The following is a 23,136-nucleotide window of genomic DNA, read 5'->3' on the forward strand; positions in this document are numbered from 1 at the left end:
TCACACTGGTCCCCCCCATGCAAAGTGTGTGTGGTGTGTGTGTGTGTGTGTGTGTCTGTGTGTGTGTGTGTGTGTGTGTGTGTGTGTGTGTGTGTGTGTGTGTGTGTGTGTGTGTGTTGTGTGAAAGCAATGATATTGTGTTATGTCATGACTTATGATGCAGTTAAGAAGAGAGAGAGAGAGAGAGAGTACGTTAGAGAAGGCACTAGAACAGGGTGGAGGCAGAGAGATAGATCAGCTCTGTTTCTGTGAAACTTCTCGCAGCTGTCTAACGTCACCACCGACTCCTGACAGACAGCAGCAACTGAGGGCCAAAAATAACCCTCAGGGACCGGGCACCTACCAATTCATGCTCAAGGGGGATTTCTGTCAGTTAACCGGGCAGAACAAACAAAGATTGACCTCAAATTCAAATAAATTCAAGTATCGGAGAGAAGAACAATGTGTTTCACTTGTGTTACTTTTTGACAAGAGTGTTTGTTTAACTGTCAGGTCTGTGCTTTCAGTAGTTTTTATTAATCCGGCGACTAATGAAACAAATCACAGCCAACCCCATTTTTCCGTGTCTGTTGGTAACGTTCAAGATGTGGCCGGCTATTTTAGTACCTTGGGTGTGGAATGTGCAGTTGTCATTGACGAAACACAAAGGGCACAGATTGGTCCACGAGTTCCTCAACTACATCTCTACCACTGAAACAGTCTCTCTCTCTCTCTTTCACATCCCTTCACCACTGACTCGCCGTTCACCAGCAATTTGGGAAGCAGTGCAGCTACTGTACCATGGAGAACGTGACAGTATTTGACTCACCTGGAAAGGGGAGAGGTCTGCAGGCTGCCAAGGAGTTTTGGGCTGGAGATGTCATTTTTTCTGAGCCCAGTATCGCAGCTGTTGTTTTTGACAGGTACAGTAATGAGGCAGATTATGGATTTGGACAGTGGTGCTGAGGGGGGATGTATTTGGGCCAGTTGAATAATATATTTTCTCTTTTGTTCTGTCTCTGCAATGTATCCAAGCCTAATTTTACTATGGTTTGAAAAAATGATTTGGCTAGGATGGACCACTTCTCAACATAAGTGTCAAAAGTGTGTTGTGGACTGTTGACATTGATATACAAACTACTTAATTGGTACAGTAGCACCATGTAGTATCATCCTTTAGTGTCACACTTTCAGTGGTTTTCTAAATTATGATTTTTTTTCTACAATTCTATTTGATCAATATTGTATAAATAAACTGTTCTATATGACTATATGACTCTAACCCTTATGGCAACTGTCTCTTGGGCTATTCTGTCTCCAATATGCACGTGCAGTGATACATGGATAATTTCATCTTTTACATTTTAATCTTAATCTTTTCCCTTTTCTGTGTCCTCCCTTTTTCTGCAGTTTAGCGGACCGTGTTTGCCACAGCTGTTTCCGCACTAAGGAGAAGCTACAGAGGTGTGGCCAGTGCAAGTTTGCTCAGTACTGTGACCGAACCTGTCAGCGGGCCGGCTGGGCTGAACACAAGCTAGAATGTAGTGCCATCAAAAATTATGGCAAAGCACCCAATGAGAACATCCGGTAAGTTTGGGGAAAAACATTTAAATAGAGAGCCATAGGAAGGTGTTATACTGTATGATACTTGATCCAACCTCCTACAGTATGTCACATTAGTAGAGGATAGTTTGGAGCAATTTGCACTTTGCTAGAGGACTCACAGTGATTTTAACCATGAAAACAAGAGCGAATAGAGCCACATTTATCTTAAATTAGTCAGTATCAAAAGGGATTTTTTTTTATCAATTCCAGGATAATCTGATTGTATTGTGGCCCTCAAAGTCACATTTATTCTTCTTAATCCTTTCTTTGTGTGGTCAGTTTGGTGGCGCGCATCATGTGGCGCCTTGACAAGGAGGGGAGTGTGTTGTCTGACATGCAGCTGACCACCCTGGAGGAGCTGGAAGACCACATTGCTGACATGCAAGAGGATGACATGCAAGAAGTCAAAGTGGACATCCACAACTTCCTGGACTACTGGCCCCGTAACAGCAAGCAGCACACCATAAACACCATCTCACATCATTTTGGAGTGGTACGTTTATACAGTATGTGTTATTATGTGATGGCCATCCTTCATTTGCCATCTATGTGGCTAGATCTAAAACAATAAAATCAATGGCTTTCTTTATTTTAAAGGACAGGAAGTTAATGAGCTGAGCCAGCTTCTCTTCTCCAGATATGTAGTTAGTTATATTATTTTTCTTTATTGGTTTACCACCAGCAACAGCTGAAATAGCAGCAGCAATTGGTAGTGGTGAACTCAGGTGACATGTTCCTTCATACCTGTGATTAAAGCATGAGATGTGGCATTTATAATTAAAAGAGAGCATGTACACAATGCACACCATGTAAAGAAGTAAATAAGTTACATGCTTTACAAAATGTCCAGGCTGCTGTAGTTGATAAACCCTGTCGAGCAGATCATGTTATGTATATTTACCAGTGGCTGACAAACTATTTGGAAGAATATACCTTGAGATTATGAAGTAGTCAGGTGATAATGTGTGACATGATACGTGATATACGCCATGAGTTAGCAAGAAGATCATAATTTCAGTAGCAGAAATGTAGCAAAATGTCTCTTCCTGTTCATCATCATGAATCACAAGTATTTTTTTCTACGTAGTTTGAAATTGTTTTGCCCAGAACTTTAAATGTGGATTATGACACTTATTAACCTCTTGATTATTTTTCTTCATTGTTCCATCGTTCACGTTATTTACCGTCTATGTTCCAGGTCAACTGTAACGGTTTCTCTGTGAGCGACCAGAGGGGCCTTCAGTCAGTAGGAGTGGGTCTTTTCCCAAATTTGTGTCTTGTGAATCATAACTGCTGGCCAAACTGCACTGTGGTCCTCAACCACGGAAAGTAAGTCAGAAAAAACTCTATTGAAGTACACTTTGGTAATATTTTTCCATTGAAATTGTTTTTTATGCTCAGCTTAATTCGCCTTTAACTTGATTTACAGTACTATAGTAAATGCTCAGTGCTCTTTTGGACTGTGTGTGTGTGTGTGTGTGTTTCTACGTTCTGTACTGTGTGTGAATGTGTGTCTGTCAGGTAGCATTTGGTGTAAAACTGCTTCCTGTTTGTCTTTCAGTCAATCGGCTGTGAATACTATGTTTCATTCTCAACGGAGGTGCGTCACCTCAACCTGAGCCTTCTTAAGTGTTATTTATTAGAGCGCCATTGAGTCTATGACATTGAATCCTCACATATAACCACTCTCCTCCCATCTTCATCCATTGTAGAAAAAAAGCATTTGTCACTTGTGCCCTGTAGTATGCACTATAGATTTGATGCTTTCCGTCAGTATCTCAACATGCTACTTGAATGCTTTAACCTTAATTCAGCTCATATAGAATAACACAAGGCTGGTACGGGGGGGTTTCTCACCATATATTTTCATATGCTGAAAGCTCTTTTTTTCAGTCACACGTACCTATCTAACTGTTTGTCCTGTGCACACAAAGTTTGACTTATTAACCACTGGTTTAGTCAATTTGTGTGTTTGTCCACGTGTGATTTCATTGTGTGACGGTCTCTCTCTTTTCTGATATATTTTCTTCCTATTAGTTCACCTCTAACACCACGTATCACCAGGTTAAAACACTCCATAACGATATTACATTTTTCAAGCCATATACTGTATCTATTATTATTTCATGTTTAAGCCTTTGAAGAAATCTCTAACCTTTTCTGCTTAACATTTACTGAATGAATTTGTCAATTGTGGAAAGAAATCTGCAAAATGTTCAAACAGGGAAAACGACAAATTAAGTGAACAATAAATGAAAGAGAATATCCACACAAAAAAACAGCCCAGAAATGTATAAATGATTCTGCTGCTTAATTGTCAACACTTGATGACGTTTACATCTAGAAAAGTGGTGAATTCACAAAAACGAATGCACCCAATTTTGGCTTAAGTGTGAAATAATCTCTGATATTCATTAATAATCCAATCCTCCAACTGGACTGACTGAACTGACTCATGGAGCAGGATTTCACCGTCATTCAAAACACTGTAAATGAAAGATTATATGAAGTACAGTAACTCTTTGTGTGCTTCCACAAATCTACTTGGACCTAACTGTGTGTGTCACCTCCTTTAGGATTGAGCTGCGTGCTCTAGGTAGGATTCCAGAGGGAGAGGAGCTGACGGTCGCATATGTGGACTTCAAGAACCTGTCAGAGGAGAGACAAAAACTGTTGAAAACACAGTACTACTTTGACTGCACGTGTGAGCACTGCAAGGGCCACATCAAAGATGACTTGAAAATGGGAGGAAGGGAAGTGGACGGGGTCAAGGTTTGTGTCTTGTGTCTTCTAAACATTTGTCTGTGTTCATTCTAATGTTGGATTTTCAACAAGGGCCAAACCCTGTGACTAGTACTGACAGGGGCTGACTGACAGACATGAGATACATGAGAAGCAGAGTCACAGTGACTATTTTAGGCCAAGATAACTCCCTGGCCTTCAGGGATAAGGGTTGACACGGTCTTAACCTGAGAAACACAAGGAACTATTCTTCTGTCATGTCTTTCCCTCTCTCTCTTTCCCTCTCTCTCTCTCTCTCTCTCTCTCTCTCTCTCTCTCTCTCTCTCTCTCTCTCTCTCTCTCTGTGTATGTGTGTGGAGTGGATTGTACGTGTTGGTCAGAAGTTATAAATAGCATGTGTCAGGGACAATCAACAGATAAAGCTTTATGTAGTTTATACATTGAGAAAGGGATTTAGCCAAAAAAGCTGTTAGTATGTGCCAGATTTTCTTGTCTTTTAATAACCATAATTAAATTAATTTTTGTTTTAAATTATGTACGAGAGTACTTTTTATATTAGCAAACTAATTGTTCAAGTCTTGGACAGGGCCCTTCAGATAAAAAAAAAGAATCAGACCTTCACTTAGACAAGGCAAAACTGTATTGATGGCGTATTTCTTTGCCATTGCAGCGTTATTTTACAGTCCTTGATTTGCTCATTACAATCTGATCTCTGTCTCCCATATTCGACTCTTAGCCGCCAGAAGAACAGGTGAAAGAAGCAACAGATTATTGCTGTGAAATGCTGGGGAAGGTGGACAACCATCGGTTAAAGGGTGATTACCATGAGGTACTGTATCAAGTCAACCTACAACACATTAAAACAAAAGATAAAATGGCTCCATAAAGATGTTTAAAAAAAAATGATTATCACAAAACAGGATTGAAAGACTCTATCCTACCTTGAAAGTTTTTAAAATGTTGTATATTTGTTGTTTTTGTTTCTTTGCAGGTGGTAAAGGCCTGCAAGCAGTGCATAGAGAAAGTAGAGCCAGTTTTGGCTGACACTCACATCTACCTGCTGAGGATGTACAGCACATTGAGTGAGTCAGAAGCTTACCTGCAGTTCTTTGACGAAGCGGCAGAACACTCCCGCAAAATGGTCGAAGGATACACGTGAGAACAGAGATAATGACCCGTCTGTTGTGTGACGCACATGAGCGTCTTGCACATCTTAAAAATCAATCAAATCTCTTCCCCTGACAGAAAACTGTACCAACCAAACAGTCCAACTCTCGGAATGGCTGCTATGCGAGCAGGAGTGACTCACTGGCAAGCAGGGGAGATAGAGGTTGGCCATGGTATGGTCTGCAAGGCCTATTCCATTCTCATGGTCACCCACGGCCCAACACATCCCATCACAAAAGACCTGGAGGTAAAGAAAAGAAAATCACAATCCTCAAGTGCGATAACCATGTGGTCGGAATAAAATATGACTATTGCCAATATTGCTCTTTGACCGCTGGATGTTTAAATAGGCAGCTGGTTGCCAAGATGTTTGCTAAAATAGCTGGGTATCCTGCACCTCCAAGTGTTTATGGGCAGGTTCGAAATCTCAACATCTCTATTAAGGCTTTTCTTTGACCCTGTTTAAATAACTCTTGGCCAAATGTGTGCTGTAGTGAGAAATGTGCAACACACTTATATTTGATCAGTTGTTGCTATACTGTAGAGCACTCATTAGGGAACACTATAAGCTCTGACATTTCCTTCCTATTGTTCCCACAGGCGATGCGTGTACAGACAGAGATGGAGCTGAGGATGTTCAGGCAGAACGAGTACATTTACCACACCATGAGAGAGGCAGCTCTAAAGAACAGACCAAGCACCATGATGAATGAACCAAGTCCTGCGGAGGAGGGGATCAAGAATCTCTTCCGTCGGAGGAAGTAATCGCAGGACAATGGTCATTGATCAATAAAAGAAAACCGCCCCATTGTTTACTGAGGCTACACATTAAGACACAATGCTTTTCTTCACTCACTTTCGTTGCTAATATTTTCAATCACGTGCCTTGTTTGAAAAATCAGAGTTCATGTAGTCATAGCATTCACCTCATTGAGTGCCAAATTGTCTTCTTTCCTGGAAGGAGCAAGGGCCTCCTAACTTCATGAGATATAGCTTAGACACAATGCATTTTCTGAAACTCAAGTAAATGATATCAACCCTGAAGGGCTCATCAGAAAATATATGACGATTTAGATGAATTACCCTGATACAGTATATATGGCCTATTTTATTTGTTCACTTTTCTTTATCTCCTTTTCCATTTATTCTTTAACATCTATACTTCATGTGCTTCCTTTGGACAAATATTCTTGTGAATCTGAACTCAATGGGTCAAGCTTGGTTAGCGGGGTATCTTTCATAAACAAAATGTGAACAGTGCAGCTGTCCTATGCCTGTATAGGCCTACATGCTAATTTCCTATGTTACCAAAGGTGTGTTTGATTGAAAACCAATAAAAATTAACACAAGATTTTAAACTTTTGCATATTATTTTTAATACCCTTACCCAGTGCAGTTTGTGGGAAATGATAAAGCTGTTAAAAACAATTTAAGCCATTTACATTAACATGTACATTTAAATCGTATGTTGAGCATTCTCTAGAAGGAAATACATTGTATGTACTCTGAATAAGGCAGTTTGGCAAGCAAGATGTCAAGTTTTAATTGGTGATAGTTTTTGTAGCTGAGCCTTTTGTCACAGGGAAAGTTTGCAGAAAAGTGCCAAGTAATATAGGATCTATGTAAAGAAATAAATTGGTATGTTAATCATGTACCACGCATTAGTCAGGTCACAATCTTAAAGTTTGATATTTAAATGAAATGGAGGCAATTGAAAAACAACCTTGAGGAAATAAGGCAAAATATGGAATATTTCTGGTCTCACTCTCATTGGGTTTTACCAAGCTGTACATACAAAGCAGCCCAGCCTGAAAGACTTGATAAACCGAGTCTGACAGCTGAAGAAACCTGCCCTGGTTGTGAATTTTTGAAAAGCCTGAACACTGTAGTGATTTACCTGCCAACACCATTGACCTGAAAATGGCAGACAGACCCAACTTGTTCAAAGCTAGCCACTGATAGGCTTTAGTTGTTGGTAAAGTTAAATTGATCAGAAACAGCCCACTTCACTGTCAGTAACCATGCTCCCTCTGATATCCATTGGTGTGTATGAGGCCTTAGTCAATTATCCAGCATTATAAGTTGTTTCCAACATTCATGACCAACGCTGGTCACATTTGTACACCTTGCTCCCTGTAGTAAGGGAGTATTCAATTTATGTTTTAGTAAATAGACACAGCAACTTTCAGCCATCTACCCATCTAGTTTGACAGAAGTCCAAAGAAACAAAGCAGAGCCTTTTTTACAGTTTTATTATCCAAAGTGCAGACAGTTACATTCGTTTGCTCGTCCTCTTGTAAACTATGCCACCAACAGTCATAGTCTGGAGGGCAAAGAAAAAAAAACATTGCATTAGAAACTTTTAATGCAAAATAAATACAAATCTGCAGAACCAAAGTTTTGTCTACTCACATTGACGATTGTGTTAGCATCCAGCAGTTCTGTGACCGACTCGATTCCCTTCAGGGAGACCTTCAGCTTGTTTCCCTCCCGCTGAACCACCGCCTTGAAGTAGCATGACACAAAACAATTTCAAATCTTGAACCCTTTATGCAAGCCTGGACCAAAGTGCAAGGCGATTAGGCAAGGTTAGCATGGCATTTTTACCTATGCACAATTGTATCAAAGTTTACCACACTGGCTTACCTTGACTTTTTCCCCAGTGACGGTCTCCAGCTCTGCCTCCTGTCCCAGAATGAAGGAATTGACAAGGACCTTTGCACCAGTAGTGACTGTCACTTTGAAATTGTTACCATCCTCCTCAATCTCAGAGATGCTCTTGATGTCTTTGCCTTTCTGGATGAGCTCATCAGGGAGACCTAAGGACAGGAGCAGATTTAGAAACCATTACAAGAAGTGTGGGATATCAGGAGTCTGCTGACATCTTCCAACCAGTTGTACTTTGGCACTATAGATTAACATTGATAGAAATGTCAGCTTATGTTAATACATTTCAAAAACCTCTTATGATAACCCTAGTTATGAAAAGCATCTTACAAACAGTAAAAGTAAACAGTTCTTGAAGAAAACTGATAGTGTATCTTACCAATGGCCTTCATGAAAGGCTCAAAGTTCTCCTGCGATTCCAGCTGGTATTTTCCAGAGAAAGACATGGTGACAGACAGTGAAGGCAGTTAGACTGAGGAGTGATTATCTGCCTCTTTTATACCCTCGAACCCCAGTGCTGAAATCATTAACCACAGGTGTCTCCAATTAAGGTCAACTCCAGCCCCCTTCTCCCAACAGCAGAGCCATGATCAGATCCACCTCCAAAGATAAGGTCAGCCAGAGAGATAATAAGAAACAAAGAAAAAGGAACAGGGTGTCTGGACTGAAGTTAAGTAATCCTGAATGCAGAGGGGGTTCCTGCAAAGAACATGTATGCAATGATCTTGGAAGTACTTCTCCTTTGAAGTCCCACTAACATATGATGACATTGCATAAAATTGTACCCCAGAAAACTGCAGACTGGACATAATGCTGTTTTTTTTGTTGCTCTTCCTTCATATTCCTCCCTTCCTTCCCTCAGCTTTGGCATCTCAGTTTCTGTTCCTTCTTTTCATCTTTTCTTCACCATGTTTCATCCATTTGTCTTCTTCCTTAACCAATTCTTCTTTCCATCTTTCCGTCTTTGCTATGTTCCATGGGACTTTTTACACACGTTTTTCTTTTATTTCTTAGTCCATCGATATGTGAAACTATTGGACATGACGGAGCTTCATGTTTTTCTCTGAGAGCTAAAAGCCAATTGTAAAATCAAAAGTTTAGGATCGTAGGCAATCAGGCGTCATAACATTTCTGAGTATAATTATGTTAAGGTTGCTCTTAATTTTTTTGTTTCTTTGTTTCTTTGTTTGGGATCTGGCACACAAATGAAATCCTACTGGAGTTCAGTTTAACTTCCACAGTGTGAACTGTACTCTACATTTTACAAGGGTACTTCACTCAGGTGATATCACTTATCAAGATAAAAGATAGTTTCACAGAGTAGATCAAAATATGAGAAAATAGTTAGATACAACAAAACATCTGTAATCCAGAGTGTTAAATTTCCCCTCTAGCGCCAAGCACAAACCTATGGTTAAATAAAAAAGTTGACAAAAACAATGTATCAAAGGTGACTATAGCGTACAAGATAACCATCACAACTGTTGCAACATTGATATTGAGTTGCCAGGAGAAAGCACACGGCGTCATGTGAGGATCCATGCAAAAGCTCATCATCTGAAAGATAAAGACGGCTGTGGGCTTTGTACATTTGGTGATAGTGGAATATGGTGTTGCAGTGAAGCCTGATAACCTTTGTGCTGACTTGCTCTCTGCTCTACACACAGAAAAGGATATAGAATGTCGGTCATGTGGATCTAAAAAATAAAGAAACAACACTCACAACTCAGTCCTCTCTAAAATCTTTATTTTCAACATGCAGATATCTGGATGACCACTGTCAGTATTCATCCCTATTTTCATACATAAAAATATATCTACAGAAGTACCCCATGGGAGAGAGAGCTAATTCAGAGTGATGATGACAAACAGAGAAACACAACTATATGAACTACAACTACAAGTCCCATTTCATTTCCCATGAGACCTCGGTGTTTGGGGGCAGCTCATTGGTGGACTCGATGAGGAGGGCTGTGGGCGGCCAGATGCAGGAGCCTGAGGATGATGTCACCGGGGTCACTGCCTTCGAACTGGCTGCTTTGGTCGTCTCCTTCCTCCTCGATGAGGCAAGATTGGTCCGTGGTGCAGCTTTCTGTGGTGAAATAAAATGATGGTTTATAAGAACTTGGTTATCTGTTATTACAACCATACACTTTATGACGTGTTGTTATCAGGTTTGGTGACCTGGCTGGTACACTGAACTCAATAATGACATCATTCAAATGTGATCAGTCGCATTTATCTTAATCAAATCCTGTAATAAAATAGAAAGATACTACAACATCACATAGATCAAACAATCCCTTATGCGGTGGTTGAAGGTGAGTCCATTTGCTCCACTTCAAGTTCAGTTTGGAGGTACTTGTACTTTACATGGGTATTTTAATCCACTACATTCTAGAATGAAACTAATAAAAAATAATAATATAAAAGATGTTGCGCCTAATAGCATAAATAAACTCATGCCTAACATCTATCAACTACAGCAATATTTCTGTTAATACTTTTACTTATGCACAGGTTTGAATACATGACTTTAACTTCTACTTGACTTCGTACAACACTGCTTCTCTGTACTTCCTGACCTGCATCACAGCAGAGTCCCGAAGCAGCACAGCGTCCTCCCTCCGATCCACAGGGTCTCCCTCCTGCCTGGCACGGGGTGAGCAGGTAGTTCTCCTCCACACAGTGAGCTGTTTCTGGGGCACCGAGCAGGCAGCCGAGGCCCTCTCCGCAGCAGATACCAGGGCCGAAGCAGCGGCCTCTGTCTCCGGGTCCACATGACATGCACTGGTGGAGGACACGATGGATTTATCAAGACTGATATTTGAATGCAAGTTCTCCATGCAGAGTTCTAACATGTTTGTGTGGAGCTGTCTGAAATTGAGTCCAGATTTGATCATTCTCTTTTTTTTTTGGGGTGAGAACAATAGTTTTGACTACTCTTTCATCTGAATGGCTGAGTTTCAATAGAATAATTACTAAAGTTATTTCCATATACTGTATGCCTGTCTTGGAAGAGGGATCACTTTAAGTTGTGAGTCGTTTCTTATCAGAATCAAAGGTGTAAGGATAGAGGCAAACATTTGTCAGTCTGAGTTTTTTTACTCACCTTGCGCAGTGGTGCATCCATGATGGACCTCTTTCCGCCGATAGGACAGTTAGAGATGTAACAGCCTGAACACACAGACAGGAGGAAAAGTAGGCACACGGATACAGCAGTTCCAGTCATTTCTGCTGAGAAAGAGGGAAAAGCAGAACTTGTTAGTAGCTTAACATACAATAAAACGTCCACAATAAATAAGCTAAACAGATATCCACCAATCCCGCAGAAACAAAACTCACTTGTTGCTCAGTTGCTTGATGATCAGTAGATTTCAAGTTTGTTCCAGACGATCCCAGATGCTTCTGCTGTTCCAGGTGCCTGTGGCTAGTCTTTTATACTTTCAGAGCTTCTTTCAGGAGTGACAGAGAAACCCAAAAGCCACTTAGAGGTCCTTAATGAGGCCATTTTAGTTGCTGTCACCTCCGCAGATGACGCTGACCACTGGGCAGGCCTGGGTCAAAGGGCTGGGCGGCGCTGTAGCCTGCTTCGCTTTTTGCTATTGAGAATCATAATAGAAGAGCTTGTGGTTCGTGACCGTGCATGTTAGAGATGACAAAAAAGTCACAGAGGTCAAGAGGAGCATGGGGAGATAAAATTACTCCAAGCACGAGTGGACTGGACACGAGTACAACTTTTATCTGCTTTAAGTCAAGATACAATTAAATAATTTTTTAAATTTTAGTTAAAATATTATTAATTTAATATTATTATTAATTATCAAGAATATTTTATCATGACGGATCAGAATAAAATTAAGCAATAGAACTGGGTTTTGTTGCCAGGTACATCAAACATTAGCTGTGGTCTGATGGTGTACATAATAAACAATAAACATAGAACAGAATTAAACGCATAAATAGTAATAGAAAATGTACAATATAATATAATGAAACTATATGCAGTTATCTCTTTGAGAAGTAGAGCTGTACAGTCGTTCAGGAGATAGCATGATAAAAAATGTGGCAATGATCGGTTTGCAGATGTGAGGGTAAATCAGTTGGCCATTTTTCAAAGGTCCCAAGAAGAAGTTTGTCTCTGAACCTCGGCCCTCTGAGCCGCCAAGTTTGCATGGAAATGCTATAAACAAAGATTCATGTAAAGAATGTTTGCAAACAAACACAATGGGGCTAGAAAACACACACACACACACTAACTCATGCATGCAAACACACACATGCATGCACGCGCGCACACACACACACACACACACACACACACACACACACACACACACACACCGACAAATTTCCCTTTCTATTAATAAAGTCCTTAATTCCTCACAAGAATTGATGCACACATTGTCCAGGTCTCAGGGTTGATTGGTGTTATGAGCTAATTATCACGGCTAATGATCGGCCACAACCCACAAAAGACAGTTTCACTCTTTCAATGATATGAGCTCAATTACTGCAGCTCTGATCCACTAACTGCCACATCATCTCAATTAAAAAACAAGTTGATAACAATGTCCTAACTTCTGTGCTAAAATGGAGGTGAAGGGCATTGATACGTGGACTGACAGGAGTTTATGAAGCTGAAGTTATCTGTATCAAGACAAATAAAACAAGCTGCTGTCAGAAAGGGTTGTAAACACTCAAACAACGGGACACTCTTGCCTCCTAGTGGCTGTGTTGATACATTCAATCTATATATGCATTGACGTTTCTCTTTTGTCTGTTACTGTTTTCATCTGCCGAGCTTTTGCAGTACGCGGACCAAATAATGGGAAAACTTATTATGCAATAACATGCAATCCGTCAAAAAAACTCAACACAAACAAGGCCTGGATATTTAAAACTTACTTAAAAAGGTGAAAAAGAAAGAAAGAAAAAGCTCAAGGACTGGACTTGTGTTTGATGCAGGGCTTTTTTTGCTGGATTGCAAGTGTTTATGTCATAAAAATATATGAATATGAAAATATAAGATACTTTATTTATATATATTTGAAATCAGTCATCCTTAACCTGCATTTCTTTCAGCTGTGCAAAGAGAAAGAGCTGGTTTTAACTAACCAGGATCATCTTCCATCCCTTGCATTTCACTTCATGGCTGTGAAACATCCCAACTGCATTGTGTTACTGTGCAACATCAGATCTCGCCTAATCTCTGAAAAGCCGTGCAAAAAAAATCCCTATTTCATAGAGAAATGGAGATGTCTATCTAGTGTTTCCTTATTTTTCTGCAGGAAGGCACTAGGCTTGTTGACTTCCTCTCCCCTCCCTTCCTTCCTTCTCTCCGAAGGTACTCATCTGAAAAATGAGAACAAAGTGATTGTTCCTGTTCTCTTTCTTAAGTCACTTCAAATACTATCCGTGGACGGGCAGCTCATTGTCAGGAGAGTTGCAGTGCGAGCAGGAAGGAGCCAAACGCAAGTACAGGTATAACGGCAGCAGCAGCAGCCAGCAGCAGCACGACAGTCCACAGCATCACAGAAAACACACTCAGCTGGTAAGTTCAACTGCACCACACGGACTTGGCTGCAGCCTCACACCACCAACACACTCTTCTTACATGGCACTGACTGGCATTTGAGGAGGGGCTTCGGGGCTTTAATGTATTGTTTGGAATGCACGGTGTGGCAAAAGTACAGACTGGGGGGTCTCTGCACAGTGCACCTTACGTAGAGAGCGGAAAAGAGCAGAATATCCAGGAGAGAGTTTGAAACTGGCTGGGGAAAATAAGAGCAACATTTAACATTTCCGTATGCATCAGAGATTGTATCAAAATCTTGGGAAGAGGCAGATTAACAATCTTCTTGCACTCTGCATGGGGTTTATGTTTTTCTTTACTAATCATGAACTAGCATCCAATAACTTGTGTCCCTGACCTGTATGTTTCCTTTATTGATTTGTTGTGAGCCATATTCCCTGTTTTTAGAGCATGTTGCACTGGCTTGTGAGAAGGTTTTTGCAGGATCAAAATGTCATTGTTAATTACATAATGGTGTACATGGGAATGTATGTTCTTTATGTACTTTCCTGTCCTAACTTTTGTCTTTGTGATTGTTCAATCAAATTATAGCGTCTCCATGTAAGTGAGTCTGGATTTATAATACTTTATAAATAGTTAAGACCTGAAGTACAATTTAATTGTAGTATTCAATTGACAGAATAGTAACTATTGTGGTAATCAATTAATCCTGTAAGATTTTTTTTCAACCTAAAATAGCAATGTATTCCCTCATTCTAGCTTCTAAATGATGAGAGTGTGCTGCCTTACTTTAATATATAGTATGTGAATGTGAACTGAATATGTAAAAGGCATTTATCACTAAACGACTAAGACTTTTTTTTCACCAAACGACAAATTGAGAAAGGAATCGGTAGAATAATAGACAATGAAAATCAACTTATTACACTGTGTATATTATGTGTGTATTAATATGAAGGAAGAGAAGTTGCTGCATCCTCCACAGCCAACAGGTGATAAAGTAGAACTTGCAGTTACGCTACGGAAAATTGATATGGATACTGAGCTATTGACTGGAACAGAATAAAGATGTGCAACATTGCGGAGCAAAAAAATTAAATGTCATGCAGAAGTGAGACAGTTCCCCTCTGAGTATCATCATCTTTTCACCCATGTCTATCATCTACAGTACACCAAAGCATGCACATACAAACTGCAGTGGACATGTTATTTATGGCAATATGACTTGACATATAAATATATCACAGTTTTATGCTTATCAGTAATTTTATCAGACTCAGCTGTCAGGCTTCTCAGATGAGAAACAGATTAAAAGTTCACATTCGACTATCAGTGGAGGAGAAAAAGGGGAAGTTCGCCCAACAAAAAAAAAAGAAGATGAACAGAGCAGACAAAAAGACATGGAGAAGCGAGAAGTGTTTGGTAGGTAGAGGTGAGCGTTTGACATATAACTTCCTAATTTCAGGAGAGGAGGAGATCTGTGAGAAAGGAAGAAGTGAAAGGGTTCAGGTTGAACACTGTACCGTGTGGGTGTCGACTCCACGCTGTGCCCAGTTCCATTACTTCCACAGAAACCTCCAGAGACACACTTTCACATCACAAGAAGAAACCATCATTGGATGTACTTTTGTCACACATTTTCACAGATTGTGTCTGTTATGCAAGAAAGGGTAGATAGCAACTGAGTAAATTTATTCTAGTACTGTGCTCAAGCACATGTTGAGTTGATTGATTTGTTTGCTACTTTATCACCTTTACCCTTTGCTGTGTAAAATCTGTGATGTTCCACTCTAGTAAAGGATCGGAGTACTTCCACCAGTGTAACTAAAGACATTTAACCACCTCTTGTACTCTGTCTAACGCAGAAAGAAGATGGAAACAGACAGAGTGAACTTCTCACTGGCAAGAAGTCCTCCTCTCAGAGATGAGCTCAGACAATCATCTCAGCACAGTTTCTACCTGAGATCACCTCCACTCTTTATTAAGCCACCAAAATTCTCCCCTCCCAGATACCTCAGCGTATCACCCACTGGAGACACCTACAGTGCGTTCAGCCCACCTGCTTTCTTTCCCATGCTTGGCGCCAGTTATGCCCAAAGGGAAGGATCCCAAAAACGCAAAAGAACTCCTTTTAAAATGGATGCACAAGGAGGTGAAACTCCTGACAGAGGAGCAGAGGAGTCAGACGAAAGCAGCAGTAAGAAGACAGTGGACCTCTCCCACCTCCCCTTCTCCCTCCCCCCTCGCCCCATTTCTTCCCCGTCCCCTAAGCACATTCCAGGTATGATCGAACTCAACAGACTGCAGCTTCATCTCAGATCACCAGCCATGACTCTCCCTGTGCAGGTCAAACAGGAGCCTCTCAGCCCTTCACCTGTTTGGCCTCCCTCTCCTCTCCTCCTCCACCCTCCTTACTTCCCATCTCTCCACCACAGCCTCCTCCCATACCCCTTCTTCATGCCGGGCCCTGTCATGCACCTCTCCCCTGGTTCTTTCTACCCAAGAGAGGACCTGCGTCCTAGGCATCGTGTCCATGATGGACCTCCTCGCAGCGGTGCCACCAGTGCAGAGAAGCTTGGGCTCAACATCCACGTGGACGACAGTTATTATGTGGACGTGGGAGGAGACCAGAAGAGATGGAAGTGTCGTATGTGTGAGAAGTCCTACACCTCCAAGTACAACCTGGTCACACACATTCTGGGGCACAATGGCATCAAGCCACACGGATGTCACCTGTGTGGGAAGCTGTTTAAGCAGCTAAGCCACCTGCACACACACCTGCTCACCCACCAGGGCATGAGGCCCCACAAATGTCAGGTGTGCCACAAGGCCTTCACTCAGACCAGCCACCTGAAGAGACACATGATGCAACACAGTGATGTGAAGCCATACAGGTTGATGTTTCCTATAGCATTTTTTTCTTGTGCTTTTCATTTTCACCTGTCATCTTTTAAATCCTAAACTTTTACACACTTTATCTGCCCGTCCAGCTGCAGCGTGTGTGGCAGAGGTTTTGCTTACCCCAGTGAGCTTCGTGCCCATGAATTGAAGCACGAGAAAGGCCAGGAGAACGTATGTGTGGAGTGTGGTCTGGATTTCCCCACGCTGGCCCAGCTGAAGAGGCACCTGACCGCCCATCGTGGCCCCACCCTTTACAGGTGAGCACAAAAAAAGTTCTACCTTTTGCTGCAATATCTTAAAGGTGGAGTCTGTGATTCTGGAGAGAGCTTCTATTCAAAATCACTTTTTGTCAAAATCAGTGAACATGTCCTCACAATCTGTTACCTGTCTTCACTGTGTGTGCAATGATAACATATGGTGTTAATACACAGCCTAGGCTCTGTAAACTAGTAAGTAAACAATGGTGGGTCGGTTGGTTTGACAACAAAGCCATCTCCAGGATCACTGATACCACCTTAAACATTGGTGTGGGTCAAATTATTTCCCCTTTTTTTAGTGTTTGTTCTGAGCTATAAGTAGCTTCATATTTTCAGTACAGACATGAAAGTGTCTAAGTTTATCAATCCTCTCATTTCATTTTCGGCAAGAAAGTGAAGAAGAACATTTCCCAAAATCTTGAACTACAGCTAAACCATTTCAGGTCTCCATTTGGCTCTGTAAAGACGTTACTGTGTACCTGTTTTTCCTGCAGGTGTGCAGAGTGCCAAAAGACTTTCCAGTACCCAAGCCAGCTTCAGAACCACATGATGAAACACAAAGACATCAGACCGTACATCTGCAGTGAGTGTGGGATGGAGTTCATCCAGTCACACCACCTGAAACAGCACACGCTCACTCACAAAGTAGGTTTGATTATGAGGACATTTTGTCAATGCTTTTTTGATAGGGGCTTTTTTGGCACCTAACAGAGTTATCAATTGTGTTGTCATATTGAGACAATTGCACAATTGCAAACGCGCATTTTGAATAGAGAGAATGGCTGAAAGTTTGGACACGAGCCGAACAGGTTGTTTTGGCAGCTGTCTGAAAGCTATTTCCTCTTAGTTTCTGGCTCCTGATGCTATATTTAACCCCTTCACATCCAGTGTTCACCTTTTTATTTCCCCTTTAGGAAAAATTACCTTTTCTTAAGTGATTTTCTTAAGTGTTTTTATGTCTGTCCCATTCTATCAAAACGTTTTTTTTTCATGTCTTGCCAAAAAGGAAATATTTGGTATCTTTTGAAACTTTAACCACTATTTCAAGCAACAGACTTGTCCGTTTCTCACACCACCACTTCCACAATCTCTCGTTCTTCAGGGGGTGAAGGAGCACAAGTGTCGCATCTGTGGTCGTGAGTTCACCCTGTTGGCCAACATGAAGCGCCACGTCCTCATCCACACCAACATAAGGGCTTACCAGTGCCACATGTGCTTCAAGAGTTTTGTCCAAAAACAGACTCTCAAGGCGCACATGATCGTCCACTCAGACATCAAGCCCTATAAATGCAAGGTTGGTCAAATTCAATTCATGTCAGATTTTGCCTTTTTTGGTTGTGTTTTGGCTTTCAATTCCCCGTCGTTGACCATTTCAATGAATCATTAAACATTTTGGGAACTATAGAGATGAGAAAAAACACAGAATAAGTTCTACTCTTGCAAACAATAGGAAGGAAGTAAGGTTACGTTATTATAGCATGATAAAATCCACAGAGGAGGAGATTGAGGTATATGGATGGATCAACCAAACATTGTCCTCCAATGCCACTTTTTGTTTACATGATCCTACAGGTAATGAAATAGTCTTTCATTTAAACATGGCCGCAGTTGTTTCTTACCATAATAATAACAAAATAAGATCCCCTTACGTCAACAAGTGTAACGGGAATTGCAATATTTTCCCAAGTTGCTTTGGTGAAACAAATGAAGAAAAACATCAAAATAAAACTGTTATTACCCAGCAGTGATTCGTAAAAGGCAAAGATAACAGATAGCATCTTGCTAACAGTCGCGTTGGAACCAAAAACGTGTAACCGCGGGCTGGCTCACCCTCCATATTTAAGTTGAATATTTTTGTCAATTAACACATACAGATTCACACATGGTAAGTCACAGAAGGTTATTGAAATGTGTCTTTCCGCTAACCCCTTCCACATCTCTAATACACCACACACATGCAAACCAGAGAGGGTCCTCGGGCAGGGTCGGTCAGCCATATTGCAGCACCCCTGGAGCAGTTTTGGGGTTAAGTGTCTCGCTCAAGGACACATTGGTTGAGATGGTGGGCACCGTAGACGCAACACCAGCCGCCACAAATAACTCCCTCCTGTCCTGTGCCAGGGATCGAACCAGCGACCTCATGGTTACTGGACGGACCCTCTTTAATATCTGCCATCCTACCACCTGATTAGTGTCATGACATGACATTGGTATTGATTTTCTCAATTTCAGCGAGAACGCAAAACTTCAGACAAATACTAGGTTTAACGTTAACTAAAATAACCAATGCGTATTTATCGATAATCACAGCCAAGGGCCAAACATTTAATATTTAGTGGCAGCTGTTATTAAAGGATTTCCCAAACATTTTCTGGAGTGCCTGTTTTGACCTTGGTGTTTGGTTGGAGGCCTGAGACGATGACCAGATAGCAGATAGAGAGGCTTTTTGGCAGTAGGACCCTCCTTGTCCATAGGAAGGATATCGCCGCACAAACTGCCTCTCTAACAATGGCCCCCCAGCCTCCCCGGAGAACAGGGCCCTCAAATAGATTTCATCTCGCTTTCTCTGCTGCTGGAGGGAGCTTCCTGTTTTCTCACGGTCCTCTTGGACAGTTTACAGTCCCTCTCTCCTCCTGAAGGAAAGGACCACCCTAATAAAAAAGAATGCAGAGGAAGGACAGCGCAGGAGTTGCCCTTCCCTGTTCTCCTCCTGGCCCTGTCTCGATTGTTGCTTCCTCTCTCTTTCTGTTTTTCTTGTGTGTAAGGGAGTGAGAGATAGAGAGAGAGAGAGAGAGAGAGAGAGAGAGAGAGAGAGAGAGAGAGAGAGAGAGAGAGAGAGAGAGAGAGAGAGAGAGAGAGAGAGAGAGAGAGGGAGGTAGGGAGGTAGGGAGGGAGGGAGGGGGTAAGACAAAGAGGAAAAGAGGAAAACAAGGATAGAAGGAAGGAGAAAGGGTGTGTGTGAGTGTGTCTATGTATATCTGATTGCCTGCACATTCATTCATGATTACGTGTAGCTCTACAACTCGGCATTCTGTGAAAATGAGTCATGTAACAAAGGAGTTTTGGCATTGAAAGGAAAATACAAGGTGGATACTGTTGGCCTATTGTTTCTGTATCCTCAAATAGTGTTTACTTTAGCCAGTGGAGGAAAGTAACTAAGTATAGTTTTACTTCTACTACACTGCATTTCAGAGGGAACAAAACTGGGTGCTGGCCCCAGTTTCTCAATTAGTGTACAGACAAGAAAGGTGGTGTTGCTTACAAAAGGCATTATCACACATACATTACTGTTAATATTGTGTAACAGATTTCTTATTTTGTTAATGACAGATTATTTGACCGTTCTCTTCTTTCTCTCTCGTCTCTCAGCTTTGTGGGAAGGAGTTCAACCGCATGCACAACCTGATGGGCCACATGCATCTGCACTCGGACAGCAAACCTTTCAAATGCCTCTACTGCCCGAGCAAGTTCACGCTGAAGGGAAACCTCACCAGACACATGAAGGTCAAACACGGTGTCATGGACAGAGGGCTGGATGAAAGATGTGAGAAAGGCACATATTGTATAGTAGATGGTTTTTAGTTGTAGAAGTTGCTTGATGTATAATAATCTCTGTGACTTCAGTGTTTAGGCAAAGAGGCCGATTCTGCCTTTCCACTCCCATGGGCCTGCTCACCCGCTTCAGCCAAGAGGAGCCCTTTGACCTTTCCCAGAAGCCCCCAGGCCTGCCCAGCCTCCGTCTCTCCCAGTCGGATGGAGAGAGCGTCCCTGGGAGCTCGTGTCAGGAGGAGGAGGAGGAGGAGGAGGAGGAGGATGATGAGGAGAGTCTGTACAGAAGGAGCCAGTACAGCCCTGAGGTGGAACATCATGAGGCGACAGGAGAGGACTCAAAACAAAAGTATCCGCAAAGTTTAGCCGATCAGACATATGAGAGGGAGTCAGTAGCAGAGCAGAGAAGAGTAGCAACGTCCCAGACGGCCTATGAATCTGATCTAGAGTCAGGTGACCCGGTGTACGACCACCAGACAGGCCGTAGACAGTCGTTTGATTATGATTCAGAGTCAGATTCAGAACCAGAAGAGGAGAGAGATGAGCCAGAGCAAAGCAAACAGATGCAGATGGGTGGCTTTTGTGAAGCAGCAGAGAAGAACCAGAGCAGAGTCCCACAGCATGGAGATGAAGAAGAACACAAATAATGAGAAACATAGATGAAGGATGAGAAAGAAAGGAATGTTTGTTATTTTTTTTTCAAACAGGAAAATGGAGAGGATGTTCAGGAGACATGCTCCCAGAGGAGAGAGGAAAGTGTTATTGAACTTGATTGCAGAGGATGTGTTGAAGTACCTTAGTGCAAAAAAAGAAAGAAAGAATAGAAGTGAAGAAACTGAAATACAAAGCTGTGACCGCATGTAGAGATCATATCATATGCTGATTATTAGCCACTGACAGAAGGTTAATGCGCATTCATATGTTGAAATGTATGACTATTTTGTAAATAAAATGCAAATGTACATTTTCAATTTCGGTTCTTTTACAAATATTTTTACAAAATTTACTAAGATATGCAAAATCTTCTTTTGGGGTTGATCTATGATATCAAAATCAAAAATGTGTTATCGCTCAAAATCTTGCGGATGTTTTTGGGGTTATTTAAAAAATGTGTTCATGCAATATATGTCCAAACTGTGTATTGGGTATAATAATGTAATAATAATGTTGCAAAGATACGACAATGCGTGAGTTTCTATAATAATGTGAGTGTTATAACTGAAATTAACTGTGATTTTGTTTTTCTTTATGTCTAATGTTTAGATAGTTTTTTTCTATTGTGTTGTATTTCTTTTTTATTACATTGCAATTGTGGTCAACTGATTATGATTCTGACAGATCAATACAAAAATAAAAGCTTGAATGCATGAACCTGTGCCATGAACCTGCAGTATATCTTTTAAGAAACCTTATAAACACCCTTAGATTTGTTCCTTAAAATAATATATAAAGTATGTAAGATATTATATCTAAATTCTTTCTCCGGCTGACACATATTTCATAGAGCCACCAAGGATTGCAGTAAGTTTCAAGAAGCTTGCCTCTTCTCCTCCTGTTTCTCTTTCAAAGTAGAGGAAGAGGAAGAGAAAACACCTCTCCCATTCTCTCTTTTAGGTTGTGATCAAACAGCAGTGACGGACACAGTGGGTGTCCCAGACAAAGGCTTCATACAGTATGTCTCTGCATTGTTTCTCCTCATTGCAGAAGCCAACACTGTTGAAATAAAGAGCCTGCAATATCAGATTGCAGGATAAATCAAATATATCTCATAACTATTATAAAGCATTTAAGAAAAAGTATATTTGAAGTTAGATATTGCTGTGTTTTACGGTGTTTTAGTTACAAAAAGCTCCTGTAGAAATCCAATTCAATCCAATCCAATCCAACTTTATGTATAAAGCACATTCAAAAACAACAGAGTTGAACCAAAGTGCTGTACAGTCATGCAGAAAATCACGATAACAGAACACACAATAATATATAACAAAATAATATAACAGCAGTGCAAGTTCAGGTAAACATCGTGTCGTTTCTTGTCAGATAAAAAGCAGAACAGCAGCTTCTCTATTTCTACCAGTGACGACCACCGTGTCCTAAAGGGCGAAACTAGAAAACAGTTTGAGGAAGTTCTCACATCCTCCTCTCCTTTCCTTTCCTCACCTACACACGTTTCAATCCCAACCCCTGGCTGAGAGAGGAAGCACGGAGAGTGAATATGCTGCCTCCTACCTAGAATCAGCTACTTTCTTCTGCAGCATCGTATTGTGCACAATCTCCAGAGAACAACGTGTGTAATTATCACAGCTCAGACATTAATGAAAGAACGTTTTAAGGTAGGTAGGGAGGGAATTCCATCCCTCCTGGGTGTGTTTGTTGTTTTGATTGAATTGAAACTTGGGAGACCATGAGAAATCTAAAAAGTCCCACACAACCAGACACATGGGTGGAACAGGTAAATGCGTGTGTGATGGGGAAATGAATCCTGTGGTAAAAAACAATAGATGTTCTGCTTTGTACGAATCATTACCAGGACAAGATGGTAAGACAGTGTCTCACAGGAAAAGGCAAAGGTTATGAATCAGGGAGATAAATTGAATTACTCTGCTTGTTTGCATTATATTATGTTATAAAATAAGTTAGATGTTCTTTCTTATCAGTCAGGAAGGATTTACTCTACGGGATCCATTAACTTAAACCAATCAAAAATACATAATTTCAGTCATTTATGAAGCA

General features: G+C 41.1%; 4 protein-coding genes across 5 annotated transcripts; 2 read left to right on the forward strand and 2 right to left on the reverse strand.

The window, feature by feature from the left end:
• Positions 1-770: 770 nt before the first annotated feature.
• smyd1b (SET and MYND domain containing 1b) lies at positions 771-6,716 on the forward strand. Of its 2 annotated transcripts, XM_080048337.1 has the most exons (10): positions 771-902; positions 1,390-1,566; positions 1,864-2,077; positions 2,783-2,913; positions 3,146-3,184; positions 4,161-4,356; positions 5,063-5,155; positions 5,318-5,481; positions 5,572-5,740; positions 6,094-6,716. In XM_080048337.1, exons 1-10 carry the CDS (start codon positions 781-783, stop codon positions 6,256-6,258), a joined length of 1,470 nt encoding a protein of 489 aa, XP_079904463.1. In that variant the 5' UTR covers positions 771-780; the 3' UTR covers positions 6,259-6,716. The 2 variants fall into 2 exon arrangements, with proteins under 2 accessions (XP_079904463.1, XP_079904464.1); XM_080048338.1 differs by lacking the exon at positions 3,146-3,184.
• A 1,049-nt stretch (positions 6,717-7,765) lies between these two features.
• Positions 7,766-8,606, reverse strand: LOC307267907 (fatty acid-binding protein, liver-type-like; the record flags this gene model as incomplete). The annotated part of the gene is made up of 4 exons (XM_080050365.1): positions 7,766-7,816; positions 7,906-7,998; positions 8,140-8,312; positions 8,540-8,606. The coding sequence occupies 4 exons, from the start codon at positions 8,604-8,606 to the stop codon at positions 7,766-7,768; spliced, it is 384 nt and encodes a 127-aa protein (XP_079906491.1).
• Positions 8,607-10,106: 1,500 nt separating this feature from the next.
• LOC307267889 (isotocin-neurophysin IT 1-like) lies at positions 10,107-11,392 on the reverse strand (the record flags this gene model as incomplete). Its single annotated transcript, XM_080050342.1, has 3 exons — positions 10,107-10,252; positions 10,746-10,950; positions 11,273-11,392. 3 exons carry the CDS (start codon positions 11,390-11,392, stop codon positions 10,107-10,109), a joined length of 471 nt encoding a protein of 156 aa, XP_079906468.1.
• A 4,169-nt stretch (positions 11,393-15,561) lies between these two features.
• On the forward strand, positions 15,562-21,615 carry znf366 (zinc finger protein 366). The gene is made up of 6 exons (XM_080038915.1): positions 15,562-16,590; positions 16,687-16,854; positions 17,349-17,499; positions 17,957-18,148; positions 20,224-20,398; positions 20,479-21,615. The coding sequence occupies exons 1-6, from the start codon at positions 15,569-15,571 to the stop codon at positions 21,048-21,050; spliced, it is 2,280 nt and encodes a 759-aa protein (XP_079895041.1). The 5' UTR covers positions 15,562-15,568; the 3' UTR covers positions 21,051-21,615.
• Positions 21,616-23,136: the final 1,521 nt, after the last annotated feature.

Source organism: Ammodytes marinus (genome assembly GCF_949987685.1).
Source record: "Ammodytes marinus genome assembly, chromosome: 2".
NCBI classification, from domain to species: domain Eukaryota; kingdom Metazoa; phylum Chordata; class Actinopteri; order Uranoscopiformes; family Ammodytidae; genus Ammodytes; species Ammodytes marinus.